This window comes from Oxyura jamaicensis, chromosome 2 (assembly GCF_011077185.1).
Source record: "Oxyura jamaicensis isolate SHBP4307 breed ruddy duck chromosome 2, BPBGC_Ojam_1.0, whole genome shotgun sequence".
In the NCBI taxonomy this organism is placed as follows: Eukaryota; Metazoa; Chordata; class Aves; order Anseriformes; family Anatidae; genus Oxyura; species Oxyura jamaicensis.
In genome coordinates this window covers 44,099,217-44,114,137 of record NC_048894.1, presented here as the reverse complement: position 1 = coordinate 44,114,137, position 14,921 = coordinate 44,099,217, and the positions used below count along the sequence as shown (strand labels likewise).

The following is a 14,921-nucleotide window of genomic DNA, read 5'->3' as shown; positions in this document are numbered from 1 at the left end:
TTTGGAGCATTAGCTTTAAAACAAAACAACTCCCGTGTCTGTCCCCCTCCCATCCCGTCCACCCCCCTTTATTTCTTCTCTTCAGTCTCCTCTGAGGTATTTCTGGAGTGTTTTTCTTCCTCTGGGTTACATTTGCTTCCTTTCTACCTTCCCATTGATCTAACAGTGGTCATAAGGTAGACTGAGAAGAAGCCTGTGTTTGTTAGCAGTTGTGGGAAGCTTAATATTTTTGAGGAGAGTTCTTTAGGCATGCTTATCAAATGTAGTATGGGGTTTGGTTCTAATTACTCACCAATGCAGTATGTGCTGCAATATGTGGTATGTGTCAAAGCAGTGCTTCACCTTTCTGCATGAATAAGGATAGGTTTACTTTGTGTTCGAGAGTATACACTCGGTGCGTCTTAGAGACAATGTTTGGTGCATAACTTGAAAAATAGACTTTTGTTTTCATTTTCCAGTGGGAGGCTCTAGATTTGAATGACTGTGTCCCAAGTGTACTAGGAAGCTCTTCTTTTTTTTTTTTTTTTTTTTTTTACTATTGCTCTTAAGTTTTGGACACTTTCATTCTAGTTTTATGGATGAATATTGCCTATATGTACCTTGCGAAGCCAAAAGCTAGTGAAGTTTTTTTCTTTTTAAAGTTTAATTAGTATTCTCCCCTTCGCCTGCACCTCCCTCCCCCCACCCCCAAAAAACAAAAACAAAAACACCAAACCACCAGCAATGTTTATGTAATAGCTGCACTTGCTCTGTTCTTTGCTTCAGTTGTAAGGTTTTAGAAGTTGATTGATTTCATTCAAATTTTACAGGGGTGGAGGTGCTGAACTGAATTCCCACGGACTTTGTGGAAATAGACAGCTGGATAGAGAAGAGGTTATACCATGACTCCAGCTGAGAGACGCAGTAAGGTGAGCTTGTTAAACATCAGAGAATCCTCACAGGACCCCCTTATAATTGAATCCATATGAAACCAGTTTCATTAGTTTACTGCCTGTGAAATAACTTGTTTAGCAAGGAGTGTTTTTAATCTAGTGCTTACATTTTTGACTTGAGAATAGCTAATGTCAGGGGCTGTTTGCTTGCCAGCTTCCTTTTCAGAGCTTTTCTTTTTGAAGTTCCATTTTGAAACTCAGAAAATGTATTCTAATGAAAAAAATATAAAGAGCTGTGTTTTCTGTGTTTTATTGAGTTGGCAATAAGCCATCTAATTTTCAAATTTCGAGCTGCTTTGTACTCAATGTGGGATGAATGGTTAGCTTTTTGATAACTACAGATTGTTAAACTTTAAGTTAAAGATGCAAGAAAAGTTTTTGGGAAGGTTTGTGTGAAATAAAATGACAGTGAGGCATAAGACCTTCTAAAACAGGTCTGAATGTGAATGTTTTGAAAATTGGACCTTGCTTGTTTAAATGCCAGATTAAGTAGTAAGCAGGAGTTCAGCACAAACTCAGTTTGTGACTTTTTCTCTCCTTCCTTCCTGTTCTTCTTCTTGTCCTGATTCATTCCCAGGACTGGTGAACATAGGCAGCCTACATAGAACTTTATCACCATTTTTTATAATTCTAGTCAAAATATTAAATACGTATATTTTGCAGTAAAAGTATATCTAACCCAAATGTTTCATTTCAGCTTTGTTCATTTGCAGTAATTATGGTATCAATTGTTAGTGCTTAAACTTTCAAGATTTCATTCCGTTACTCTTGTATGTCAGTGTGAGCTTTGTTAAACAGAAAGTTGTTTAAAAGGGAAAAGGTAAAAGTCCAAAGTCATGCCCTCAGAACATTCTACTGAAGAGAATTGTTTCATGCTGCAACACAAAATCTATGCCAAAATCTAAGATAAATCAAGCATGTTCTGGTCAATATTCTGTGCTGCCCAGCTGATTTCTAAAGTAGCCAGAAAAGTTGTAGGTTTTGGCTCCGTCAATTTTAGCAGTCTTTGTAGTGCTGATTTTAAGTGTTGCTTGCAAGGTTTCTAGCTCAAGAACATGAATGCCATCCAGCTTTGGTGAAATTTTCATTGTTGTGCTGTTGAAACTCACTTTCTTCAAACATACTGATAATACAGCTTCAGAAATCTATTGGTCACCACAGTGTGGCTTATCAAACCCTTCGAAGAAACTCCTGAAGAATTTTGTAAGTAATCTACAATAATTATAATAATGTGCCAGTGTAACTTTAAGAGAATTACAGAATAACAATCTTGCTTATTTTCATACCAGTTCATAATCTTGTCTCTCTTTTTACAGGTGTGCTTGGCAGTGGCAATGGACTATTTATTTGCATCAGATACTCTTATATGAAAAGATCACAGTTCCAAAGAGCTTAAAGTTTATTTCATCTTCTGAAACAGAATGGCGGGCTTCAAACGGGGATATGATGGAAAAATTGCAGGGCTGTATGACTTGGATAAAACTTTGGGCAGAGGCCATTTTGCTGTGGTCAAACTTGCTCGGCATGTCTTTACAGGTGAAAAAGTAGCAGTAAAAGTAATTGACAAGACCAAGCTGGATACTCTAGCTACTGGACATCTCTTCCAAGAAGTTAGATGCATGAAACTAGTGCAGCATCCCAATATTGTACGGCTGTATGAAGTGATTGACACCCAGACAAAGCTTTATCTTATCTTAGAGCTAGGCGATGGAGGAGATATGTTTGATTACATCATGAAACACGAAGAAGGTCTGAATGAGGATCTGGCAAAAAAGTACTTTGCTCAAATAGTTCATGCTATATCGTACTGCCACAAACTGCATGTAGTTCATAGAGACTTAAAACCGGAGAATGTGGTCTTCTTTGAAAAACAAGGACTTGTGAAATTAACTGATTTTGGCTTCAGCAACAAGTTTCAGCCTGGAAAGAAGCTCACCACGAGCTGTGGATCTCTTGCATATTCTGCTCCTGAAATTTTACTTGGGGATGAGTATGACGCACCAGCAGTGGGTATGTCCTGTTTGAATTCAGCTGTTAATCTAAATTTAAGTACCATGATGCTGTACCACTCTGTTTCCTGTTCCAAGAGAATGCCATATGTGGAAGCCAGCTAATTGCCAAGAATTAATATTTTATCGCTCAAATTACAGATGACTTAGTGTTGGAGTATCTTTATTTAGAGGAGATACTCAAAAATTCTCAAAAAATGCTTGAAGTTCTTTTTATAGGGACTGATGCAATTGCATTTGTTGGAAATGACTTCTATAGCAAGGTGAATGCAATGCGTATGTTTGTACTTCCGTTGTCAGAGAACATATCTCCTTTTCTGGAAAGTGTTTTTTTTTTTTTTTTAAATCCTCCCAGACCAGGTTTGTTGTTGAGGTGAGCCATGTAAGAATGAAGTTCTGACTGTTAACATATTGTGCTTTAAGGTGCCAGGAATCCATTTGTAGTAAGTATGGACTTAGCTTTCAAATGAGGAGACTAACTAAACTAACAAGAGCTTTAACACCCGATTCCGTCTCTACCCTTTTCTTTGAGAACTGAAAATACTGAGTGAGTTCCAGTTGCTTTCCCAGTTCTTTAAAAGGAAAGAGTAGTAGTCTGTGTAGGTTAGTTATCATATTTACCTGGAAAGTGGAGTGTGCTATACAGACTAATACAGTTAATTCTCTAACTTTTTAGGTCTATTGCATATGCTATTAGAAGTAACTCAGCTGTTTATTTAAATAGCTGTAAACATTGGTAGTGGTCACTAAATACCGTCCTGTAGTCATACAGCTTGCTCAGACCTGTTAGTGAAGGTAGCATTCACTTACACTTGCATAACAATGCATTCAGGTACATGTAATTTCAAGTGATGATTCAGAAATAGCTTATTGTTGTCAGAATGTCTCCTGTGCTTGCGTGCCTCTTATCAGATACCTTTATACTCTCTTAATACCACCCGTTGGGACTCTGTGCAGAACTGTGCCTATATTTTGCTACGGTTATAGTAGTGACTGTAGAAATCAATGGTTTAAATATTTGAGACTGACTTTCAGCATGTCCATTTTTTTTGTTAAGTTACATGATAAATACATGATAAAGGGTCAGATAATTTTATATGCTGACAAGGTGTTCCTGCACACTATTGAACTAACATTCTTGCCTTACACTTAATTTTTTAGTTATTAGATCTTACTGTTGTTGCTTGAATGTTTGAATGCCATTTCATGGCTTCTAATTTTGAATAGATATTTTACTGTGGGATTTCTGGAATTGAAAGTACTTTCTCAAATGTGCTCTAATTAGGAATGTGATATGTCTTTGTTCGTGGTTTTGCAAATCTGTGTTGATGCTACAGTTGAAAATTATTTTTACTTAAAGTTGAATGTTTTAGAAGAGTTGGTTCTGGTTTTATCAGTAGCAAAATGGAAATCCCAATTCCTGAGTCTTCCTGCGTTCTTAGGTCTTTTTAAGAATTTTCTGAAGTGTGATTTTTAACTGATTACAGTGGCCTCTGAAACTAGATGGGGAAAACACATTTCTTAGATCCTCTGTTCTATATATTCTATAATTCTATGGATTATTTCTTGAAAAATGTAGCAGTCAAATTTCAGAAGATGAGCCCAAACTTGAATTTTTGGTATTACTGCCCGACTGAAAATGCTTGGAAGAAAAAGGGTGTATGGGGATTTGGGGGGGGTGGGGGTATTTGGAAGAATTGGGTATGCATAGGTTACTTTATCCTTTCTCCTTAAAACTATGTAGCCAGTAGGTGAGAACAGTTAATCCACTGAGGATGGGGACTTGGGAGGAAAAGGAGCTTAGAATAGGTTTGTGGTTTTTTGAAGGTCTGAACAAGACATGGGAACTTGGGATGCCACCTTTAAGTGGTCATCTTCTGATTTTATTTCAGGTTTTATAGCTTTTGATGCTGCATTTCATATTCCATGATGATAAATTATCTGTTGTCCTACCACAGTTTTATGAAACTTGGAAAAGTTGTTAGTAGTGAATAAATGGTAACTGCAATGCAAATGTAACATTTATGAGGGTTACTTTTAGAAATAAATGGTAGTGTAATCTCTCTATTCAGTTCTGTATTCTTACTTGAAATACAGAAACATTAGGGTTTGTCTGAAAGAGCTATCTTTTTGATACTTTGCTTTGAGAGATTCTCTACTTATCTTGGAAAGCTAAATTGAAGAGTTTAAATCTGCCTTGAGCCTAAAAGCTTTGACCAGATGGTCCAAATTGAATTCTGTAGTTAATAAAGCACGCTTTGGACCTCTTAATGCTAAGTGTGAGAATGGTGACATCACACAAAATGTTTCTTAGAGGAATCTGTAAGCAATTAGATAGGTAAACTTCTAAGCGATAGTACTAGAAGACAATGATTTCAGTCAGTTGATAGAGGTGGATCCATCTACCAGTCTGTTTTATAGATGGTGGATTGATATGAACAGTAGAAGTTAACTGGAAACGAATTTCTTCTAGCTTATGTTTAGTAATGCTAGTTAAGCTCTAATTCCCAGAATATTTAAATGCGTAGCATTGGGCAGTTTTTGTTCCTTCAGTGTACATTCCCAGTTACTAGATAATATCCTTGTCAGCAGATTGCAGTACTTCTAACTTTTTTAGTGGCAGTTTTCACTGCTTTGTAATACACTACAAAAGGGTTGTCGGGTAGTATTTACAGTAAACTTTGATAGTTCATATTTTTACTCTGATTTGCCAGTAAGATAATGACCTTGAACAGTCTGAATATTCCCCTCTAACAGTGGGAGACGAGGTAAGACACACCATATAAAGTTTCTAAATATGACTTATTTGCATATTTTTAATGCAAACATTGTGGAAAAAATGAAAACAAATTTTAAACCCCTCCTCTTCTCCCTCAAATAGAGTTGGAGTTGGAGAATCTTACAAGAATATGTGTTTGGGGAATTTATTACTAGTCAGGCAACTGAGAAATAAATTTGTGCAGACTTTTATTTTAACCTTTAAAGCTAAACTTTAATGCTAAGATGAGGTCATTGCTAGAGGACTACAAGTATGTATAAATTCAGAACTAGACATTTTTAAAAGAAGTTACATCAGTTACAAGCTATTGACCTAGTAGTTTGCAAGGTGTGTTTATATGGCTTGAAATAGTGTCAAAGTGCCATGAACTCATTCAGCTGTTGGGCTATTAATATTTCAAGAATAATGACTGACAATAGCAAAGATATTTTGCCAGTTAGAATGAAATTACATTATAGGTGGACCAATCTAAAACTAGCTGCTGATGAGAAAGGAGGTCATGCTTTCTCAGTGTGACCGAATGATCCTGCCTCTTTATAAGCATCTGGACACTTGATAACAAACTCAATTTACTAAATGCCGAAGTAATAAAAAAAAAATGTTCTGCTTATACTCTGTTCATTTTAGGGTATGTTTCCATTCATGATAATCATTTAAAAAAAAAGAAAAAACACTTGCATTTATGTGAAATTGTCATTAAAAAAAGTATCAAGAAAAAATAGTCAAGATGTAGTTTTTTTGTGAGAGACTTCTGTGATAAAAATGGCTTTTTTCATGTCTCATGGATAATATTAGAATGACTATAAAAAACTGTTTACACTTTGTTGCTACACAGAGCTGAAATATTCAGGGCAAGCTTTTTATTAAGCTATACACTTTATATTATGGAGAAGCTTGCTTCATGAAAAGTAACTGTTTCAGCTAGTTTAGCGATTAATCTCCCCTTTGTGATGCTACTTAAAAGCTTTCACACTTGAAAAAGAGCCTAGGTAATTTAGGTCTGTCATTTCCTTTTGTGTTTAAGGCTGCAGTTAAAGTGATGCAAGAAGAGAATTAGGTAATGATCATATGTTCGCAGGGCTTTCCAAAAAGCTCAGTTAGATATTGAGAAGTTCTGTTGCTTGTAGTTTCTCATGTTGTTCTCACACTTAGTTAAAATTTGTCCTAGTCAGAGAGAAAAGTGAGAAGACTTGTGTTACACCTAAAGTTAATCTGATAAATCAAATAGACGTATTACTTCAGATCAGACTGCCGTTCTGTCTAGGGCAGTGGTGTAATCCAGCAAACCATAGCAGTATTGAAAAGTAGCTACAGATGAGGAAGAATAGGGCATGCTTCTGGTAATACTCCTACTTCATTTCTCTACCAGCATCAGCAAAGATTGGATCATTAAATAAGTAGAAATCGACTCTTTTGCATGTGGTAGTTTAATTAGCTTTTCAGTTTAGTTGGTTCTTTCAGAGGAGAGCAAGATCTGCTTTAACTGCCTGGACTCTCAACGAATGGTAAGTGCTGTGTAGGCTACAGTAATTCTGGAAGGCACTGAGGCTTCTGGCAGTATTTTGTTGTAGTCAGGTATTCATTTCGTAGATGCATGGAAACATTTGCAAAGTAAATTCAGCCTTCTGGGGATGAGAAATGTGCAAAATCAGATGGTAGGATTGGGACTGCTTATTTAGCATAGTTGAGCACAGGCCTCTAAAATGGTGCTGCAGTACACAAATAACATTGAATAATTGATGATGGTGCCTCTAGTGCTGCAGGCTGTCCTGTCCTCACGGCAATGCGAAGAGGATGGGGGGAGAAGTTCTTCATTAAAAAATGTGGCTATCAATACCATAGTTACTCTGACTCAGTGCTATTTGACTTTCTAGTCCAAAACTGCTTTGCTGCCTTCTTTCAGGTTGCAGGGGCCAACCACTGGGATGAGAGATTAATTGCTTTAGTGTTCGATGCTCAGGCCTGATGAGTATATTCTCACAACGTGCTAAGACAATGTATGTATGTATTCATTATCTAGTCATACATTTTCTGTTAGGGGAAATAGAGGACTTGTCACACACACCTTTCCTGAGGTGGATGATGCTGTATTTAGACCCATTTTGTTACTGTTGGAAGGATCTCAGACTTCTTTTTCTTTCTCTCATCAGGGATTTGCAGGGGCTTTTTATTTGCATGTAGTGCTGCTGGAGTGTGTCTGGTCTTTCAGAGCTCTAGCCAGGTTTACCTGGTGCTTGATCATTGCTAATTAGTCCTGATGACCTTATCTGGCCTGCATGGAGCTAGTTTTGGTGTTTTTGCATGTATATAGCACTTTATTCACTAACTGAATGGCTGATGTAGGCATAATGCCCAGTGGCTATGTACAGTGACCTCTTACCCTATAAAAATGCTGAATATAAGATTTGACAGACTTGACTCAAGGGGGGAAAAAAGTGGTAAGAGGTTTGTAAACTGTATGTGGTATTGAATCACTTCACCTACTTGACAGCTTTTTGGAATTTTAGTATATTCAAAACTGGATCATAGCCAAACTTGACAGAAATAAGCAGCAAAAATTCGTTTTGACTGATTTTGTTTTGAACCCCCCTTCCCCCCCTTTTTAATGTTACAATGCAAAGTGTTTTGGTAGTTGGATACATTACACAGTGAGCTTGAAGGTTTGAGGGTGCAGAAAGCTAAAATACCATAGTATGTAGCTGCTTCCAGCATAGGAGGGCTTCCCCTTTGGTTTTGCTTGCATCAGTGCAGAGCTGCCCCTCATGTGCTGCGCTCTGTTGCGTTGCTGACCATTCGAGCTGATTTGGTTAGCTAATTTGGCAGAAGGCTACACATTTTTCTAAAGGCTTAACTTCTGCCAGGTTAGCGATAGGAGCAGTTTGTTCACTTAGTGTTCTGGGTGGAAGTGCTGGTGCAAAGGAAGCGATGGGAGTGTGCAGCTCACATCAGAGTTCTGGGGGAAGGTGATAGGACCTGCCCCTTTTTAGTGTGAAGCAAGTTGAGGTTAGATCAGCTCAGCCTAGCTCATTTATCTTCCCATTTCAGGCAAGAGAAACTCATTTGACTGAAAATGAGGGTCATTCATCAAGCAGTATTGCCATTTTTTTTTTTTTTTTGAAAATAACATGCTCTAACTGTTCAGGCTGAAATGCTTTTTGGAGCAAAACAGGACTTGATGCGAGTACCTTGTGTGTTTCAGTGCTGCTTTTTGTGCTTTTCTTGTGCTAGTGGCCAGGGCTTATCTACCTCCTCCCTGCTTGCTGTGCTGTGCTCCTCGTGCTGCACTGCTGAAGAAATTAGTCAAATTTGAAAAATGAGCAGAAATGAGCTTTTTGTACTTCTTAGAAGGGGCAAATTTAGAGAAATGGTTGTAGCATGTGTTTAGAAAGCTTAAATCTTTAGGAAACTCATGCTGTGTTAACAAAGAATATATTTTTGTTCCATGCTAGCATGCAGCTAGTAACCTTTATTTTTAGTGAAAGGGGAGTCCAATTTTTAGGTGATATGCTAACTTTGATTCTGCTTTTTTCCTCAGTCTAATTGCTTTATTGACAAGCAAATGACTTTAGTGCCTCAAATTATTCAGAGGGTTATGCTACAGGTAGAGGAGCTTTGTATTCAGAAGTGAAGTTACGATGTGACAGAGCTATTATAAAGGGTGCAAGTCTGTGGTTATGATAACTTCTCAGTAAATGTATGTGATTTAAGGTAAATTTATGCTGCCCAATATTTATGAAATAAATTTTGTATTCCATTCTGGATTACTTAATGTACATTTTAATGCATTCTCAAATACATTGCTGGGTGAAGCAAAGAATAACTTAGTCAAGTGAAAGTATAGAGAAGCTGTCAAGATAGACTTTGGATACTCACCTCGGCTAAACTGCAACTTGAGTAAAGAGATGCTTCTTAGTCATCTCCCTGTGTTCACAGGAGGACTGTTTTCACAATATTCAAACTGCTGTTGTGGAGAAGGAATTCATTATGATAAATACTATCTCCACAGGATTGGAAGCTTCATTTCATATATCTTGCAAACAAAGATTCAGATTACTTATGTTCAGCCCATAACTGACTAATTTGGCAGCACGGATCTGGTGGGACCTAAATCAGTGCTGTACTACTTAGTTACAAACCAGATGCTAAAGTTTTGCTTGTTTAATCATTCATGTGCAGAGCTGTACTAAGATGTTCATTTTTGTAAATAAAGCATAAATTATGCAATGTACAGCTAAAACCTTGAGGAAAAGACTATACAGTTGACCAGAAAATACAAAGGATATCTTAGATATCATAGGTGAATTGTCTGTGTATTTTTTTAATGTATAAGTACTAAAGCATCACAGTGAAATGTGTGTATAAGTTGTATGTGCTATGTAGACTCCAGTATAGACTTAACTATTTATGCTTGTGGTTTTTTTATCCTGGCTAGCTTTCTCCTGGAGTGGTAGTATTAGAAAGTTTGAGTGGATTTTGTTTTTAATTCTTTTATTGTAGTTTCAGTAACTTCTGAAGTGTGGCTAAGCAACAGAAACCAAAGGAGAAGATGCATTTCTAAATGCAGAACTGATGAATCAGTAAAACAGGCTATTTTGGAGTAAAGGCAGTGACGTGTGTTCGGTAAAACCTTTTACTGGTAGTGTGGGTTTCTTTGGTTTGTTAATGAAGAACTCAACAGTTTGTCTTCAGTAGTTTCATGCAACTGGCAAAACACAGGCGATTATTTTGAGGTGAAAAAATAAGCAATAGTTGCCAAACTGGATGAAAATAGAAATCATTTCCAAAGATAAGACCAGTTACTGATGATTATGTCTTAGTCAAATAAAATAACATATAGAACAGACTGTTTCATCAGACAGATGAGCTAATTATGAAAATAATTTGCTAAATGCAATTTGGTATTTATGCTTTTTTTTGAGGGATAGGGGAAGGAAAAGATTTCTCTTGATTCTCTTGTCTGCTCTGTGCTCTAATAGTTCTAATTGGATTTGTAGTGCTTTAAGACAGGGAGAGTACACGGTTCTGCCTGTAAATTTTGGAAATGTTGGCATTGATTGCAGATGATCTCTGCCTCAATCTTTTGCAAGAGAGAAATAAATCCCATTTTACAAAGACTAAAAAAAAAAAAAAGCTAAATACTGTGATGATGCCACAGACAGTTTCATCTGTGGAAGCTGGAGAGGTCAGTATGCAAGCTTATTCACAGTCTTTTTCATGAAAAGTTAAAGAATGGGAGAATACTTAAAGCACTGAAAATTGAATATCCTCAAAAAATATAATCTTTGTTCCTTACCCATACTCCTCAAATTTACATTTTGTCCAGTCCGATCATCTTCCAGATTTGCCTGTGCATATAGTAGTGTAAAAGTAGTTGTGGTGCACAGAAATGTTGATATTGCTAACAGTATTATTCTGTACTGTTTTCCTGCTGACTTTTTATGCATGTGTTGCAAATCTTCTAAACTTTTTGTCATAGGCTGGAAATACTTTTCTTATCCTTTTGGAGCACAAAAATATCACCAACATAACAGGCACCATTCAACCAGTTAGCATTATGATACCAAGTTTTATCCTTTTTATTATAGTATGTAGTTATTTATCACTAAGCATATAAAAATCTATCTGCAGTGTTCGTTGTGAATTTTTGCTCTTAAGCTACATTTTGGCTTTTCAGACAATTATGTGAAGTTGTAACGAATTTGAGTTTCAGTTCTGTTTTCCATAACCTATGCCATGAAAATCTTAAATTTCAGTTTGTAGCAAGCATGCTTACCCCTGTTATCCTTGTGAATTATTAGTCTAGACCTATTCCTGAGCACACTGGAAGTTCCATTCCTAGATTCCAATCCAAATAAAGTAGTTGAGGATGAGGGTTTGCGTCTACATTGAAAACAACAGGCTTCAGAAATTGCCCAGTTGCTGTCTAATCCTGAAGATGCCTAGAGTGCAATGATGTGTGTGGTTTTTACATTAGATTTTCACGTTTAGCTCTGCACAGAAAAAAAAATGATACTGAAAGAGCCTCAATTTATTTATCTGCATTCAAGGCTTATCTTCAACAGGTCTCCATGGGTTGAGCTTTCTCCCACAAATCTCCTTTGAAGAGGTTGTAGCAGCAGTGGTGAGGACATTAATGTCACCAGGAACTGTCCCTGATGCTGGCACTTGAGCCCATTTCCAGCCTTCATTTATCCACAGACTGTAGATACCTTTGCAGTGGTAAAATAAACATGTACGCTTTCGTATCATCTCCATAAAAGCTGATTTTTGAGATTTTTTTTATTTACTGAATGGAGTGGTTTCTCATGGAAGATAACTATGATGTTCAGCTGTCACAGGAGTGTTTACTGTAAAAGCCAACTAAATTGCTCCGTGTTCCATATTTCTGAAGAAGCAGGCTTCTGTAGAAAGGTCTGTTTTAGCAACTGAACAATATGTGCTGTGTAAACTGGAAAAAATAGTTGTTCCACTACAGGTCTGAAATAAACAACTTTATTAAGTGGACTCGATTCATGTAGCTAAATGCAAATATGCCTCTTCCAAAAGGAGCATGGATTTTTAGCTTCTGAAGATCACAAATTCACAAGGCATATATAAAATGTGACAAGCATCTGACTGAAGCTGTAAGGATACTCTGTCAACTGTAACTTTCTGAAATCTGTAGTGCTGTTTTTAGGATTAAATCATGAACTTCAGAAAGCAATACATGTCTGAAATGTCCAAGCCCAGCTCGGTGGCTAAGCAGATGAGCGTGGCTATGCTTCGTGCCATGTACAAGCTCGGACATAGCAGATGTCTGTCTGCCCAGTGTTGAGGACAGGCGTAGCACAGGCAGCTGGTGACGTGGTTTGGTTTCCATGGCAGTGACTTCATGTTATGTAAGGAAGTTGCGTATACACAGCCCTGGTTGTCATGGTTCTGGGAATCCTGCTTCAACAGCCCCTTCCTGATCAGCATTATTTAACGGCTTTCAAAACAATCAAATATCCTCCAGTGCAGTTAGCTAGCTAATTCTTTTAAAGTCTGGTCTCTCATTTCATTCAGGACATAGCAATGGTGATTTCTAGTTACTAGTGCCTGGTTTTTAAAGGCTAATTCACATCTGAAGATCTTCACTGTGCTTTTGGAAGAGACCCTGATTTTGGCAGCTACAGTACACAAGAGTCATGTTTCTTCCTTCAGCACCCTCACTTGAAGTTTTACATATAAATATGCTAAAGGCATGCAACACCTCAGGCATAAATTCTATTTTTGCATCCATTTTCTGGAGAGAGTAAATTAGCTGACCTTTGGGAGGATAAAGGAATGTAAGTTACAGATGTTGTTGACTTAGCCAAAACCAAGGAGTTGTCCTTCCAAAAAAAACAAACAAAAAAAACAAACCAAACAAACAACAACAAAAAAAAACCCTGTTCCGTTATCTAGTTAAGTTACCCATTAATAAACTTATTGCAATATCTAAAAGTTCTGTCCAAAATCTGATTTTTGGAGCACTGTGATAGTACCACAGCTAACATATCTTAAAATGATGCACCAGAGGCGCAAAGGTGGAGGAGAGACAAATCTCTGCGGAGTTCTTTACTGTGCATACTACATATAAAACTATATTTACATTGAACCGAAGGTGGATTTTATTTTACTGGTATAACTCATGTAATAGGTCTCAAAAATAGTGTTGCTTTACATGCAGATCCTTCTCATGTAGTTCTGTCCTCTCCTTTGTTTTTTTTTTATCTCTGCTTGTGCGACCCCTTGGTGAACTAGTGCCATTCTACCTAGAGATGTGTTTTCTTCTCTGCTTTTAAATGTATTTCTGCAGCTTCTAATAATGTGCAAACAGTAACCTGTCTTAGCTGGGATTTTTCCTCTGAGTTGAGCCAAGTTATATAAAATTAAGAACGTTTTTCTTCTTTAAGTGAAGACCACCCTTAAAGTATGTTTTTGAAAGTATGTGGAGATCTAAAGAAAAGCTTCTATACCTAAAAACTTTGAGTTATTTTTCTTCTTTCCCCAGTTATTAGCTGATCTAATAACAGATGTTCTTTCTGGAAATCTTGCTTTGATGAGATGTCAGACTCTTAATTTGCTGCTGCCCCAACATCTTTCTGATCTGTATGCACAACTGTCTTGGCAAAGTTGATGCTTTTGACAAAATCAGAGCAGTAGGTCTTGACTGACACTTTCACTTTCATTGATATTGTTTTTTTCCCCTCTGTAGCAGTGCAAGAGCACTTTTTGGGATTTAGAAATAAAAGATCAAGGTTGCCTGTTCTGCTGGTGAAAGTGGTCTCTCCAGCAGAAGAAGGACCTATTCTTCTTTTGCCCTACCTACTATGTGAACAGGAATTCACAATAGCAGGGTACCAGGACAAGAATGGACAGCATGTAGTAACTAACTGTTGATCATAGCACTTAATCAGTTGTATTCAAACAACTTCCATCTTCTCTAGGTTCCTTGGGATTCAGAGAACATACTTTTCTTGTAATTAATAGAAATGAATAATAGAGCAGCTCCTATTACAGGAGCACAAAACGGTATGGTAAAGAACATTCCCGTGTGACTTTGTACATTGTTTGGGGAAATACTAACATTTTGTAATTAAGCACCATAAAAAAATAATCTCAGACTCAACTCTTTCTAATGTCTCAAAGACAGCTATTCTTCAAGACCTTGAATTTTGCCTCTGTCTTCGCCAAATGGTGCTATTCTGGAAACCATGAGTCTTTCAAAATGTAATGTTATTATATTAAAGGGAGAACAAAACCCCATGTCTTTATTGGAAGAATGTGCTTTCTTTTTTCTCCAAACTTTTTTGCTGTGTATTTTCTGAAGTTGTTTGAAAAATACATATTTATGGCTCTCTGGTGGAGGAAAGTGGAAAGCATAGAGACAGAATTGATTTTTTTACTTGTATAGAATGACTTAAGACTAATAAATCAGGTATAAACATTAACATTTCATATATATACTGTATAGTAATTTCATTGTTGGTTTGTTAAGTCTTTCAAAATGATATGTGAGTATTACGTCCTATTTTGGAATATATGCTCTGAAGGTTTCAGCATCTAAACCTTGGATTTTGATGCTGGAAATTTGCAAACCAACATCTTCAAGATTGCATGTAGCTGTCTGAATAATTGTGATAGAAATACCAGTGAACAATGCAGTTTTTATAAACCAGTTCTGTTTTTCCATTGTCC

General features: G+C 36.9%; 1 protein-coding gene across 1 annotated transcript in view; it reads left to right on the top strand.

Moving 5' to 3' along the window:
- SNRK (SNF related kinase) overlaps positions 1–14,921 on the top strand; it is a 43,388-nt gene that overhangs the window by 12,249 nt on the left and 16,218 nt on the right. The window contains exons 2-3 of the mRNA XM_035317916.1: positions 810–908; positions 2,249–2,942. Of these exons, the coding sequence (XP_035173807.1) occupies positions 2,354–2,942 (589 nt within the window). The 5' untranslated portion in view covers positions 810–908; positions 2,249–2,353. The remainder of the gene's footprint in view (positions 1–809; positions 909–2,248; positions 2,943–14,921) is intronic.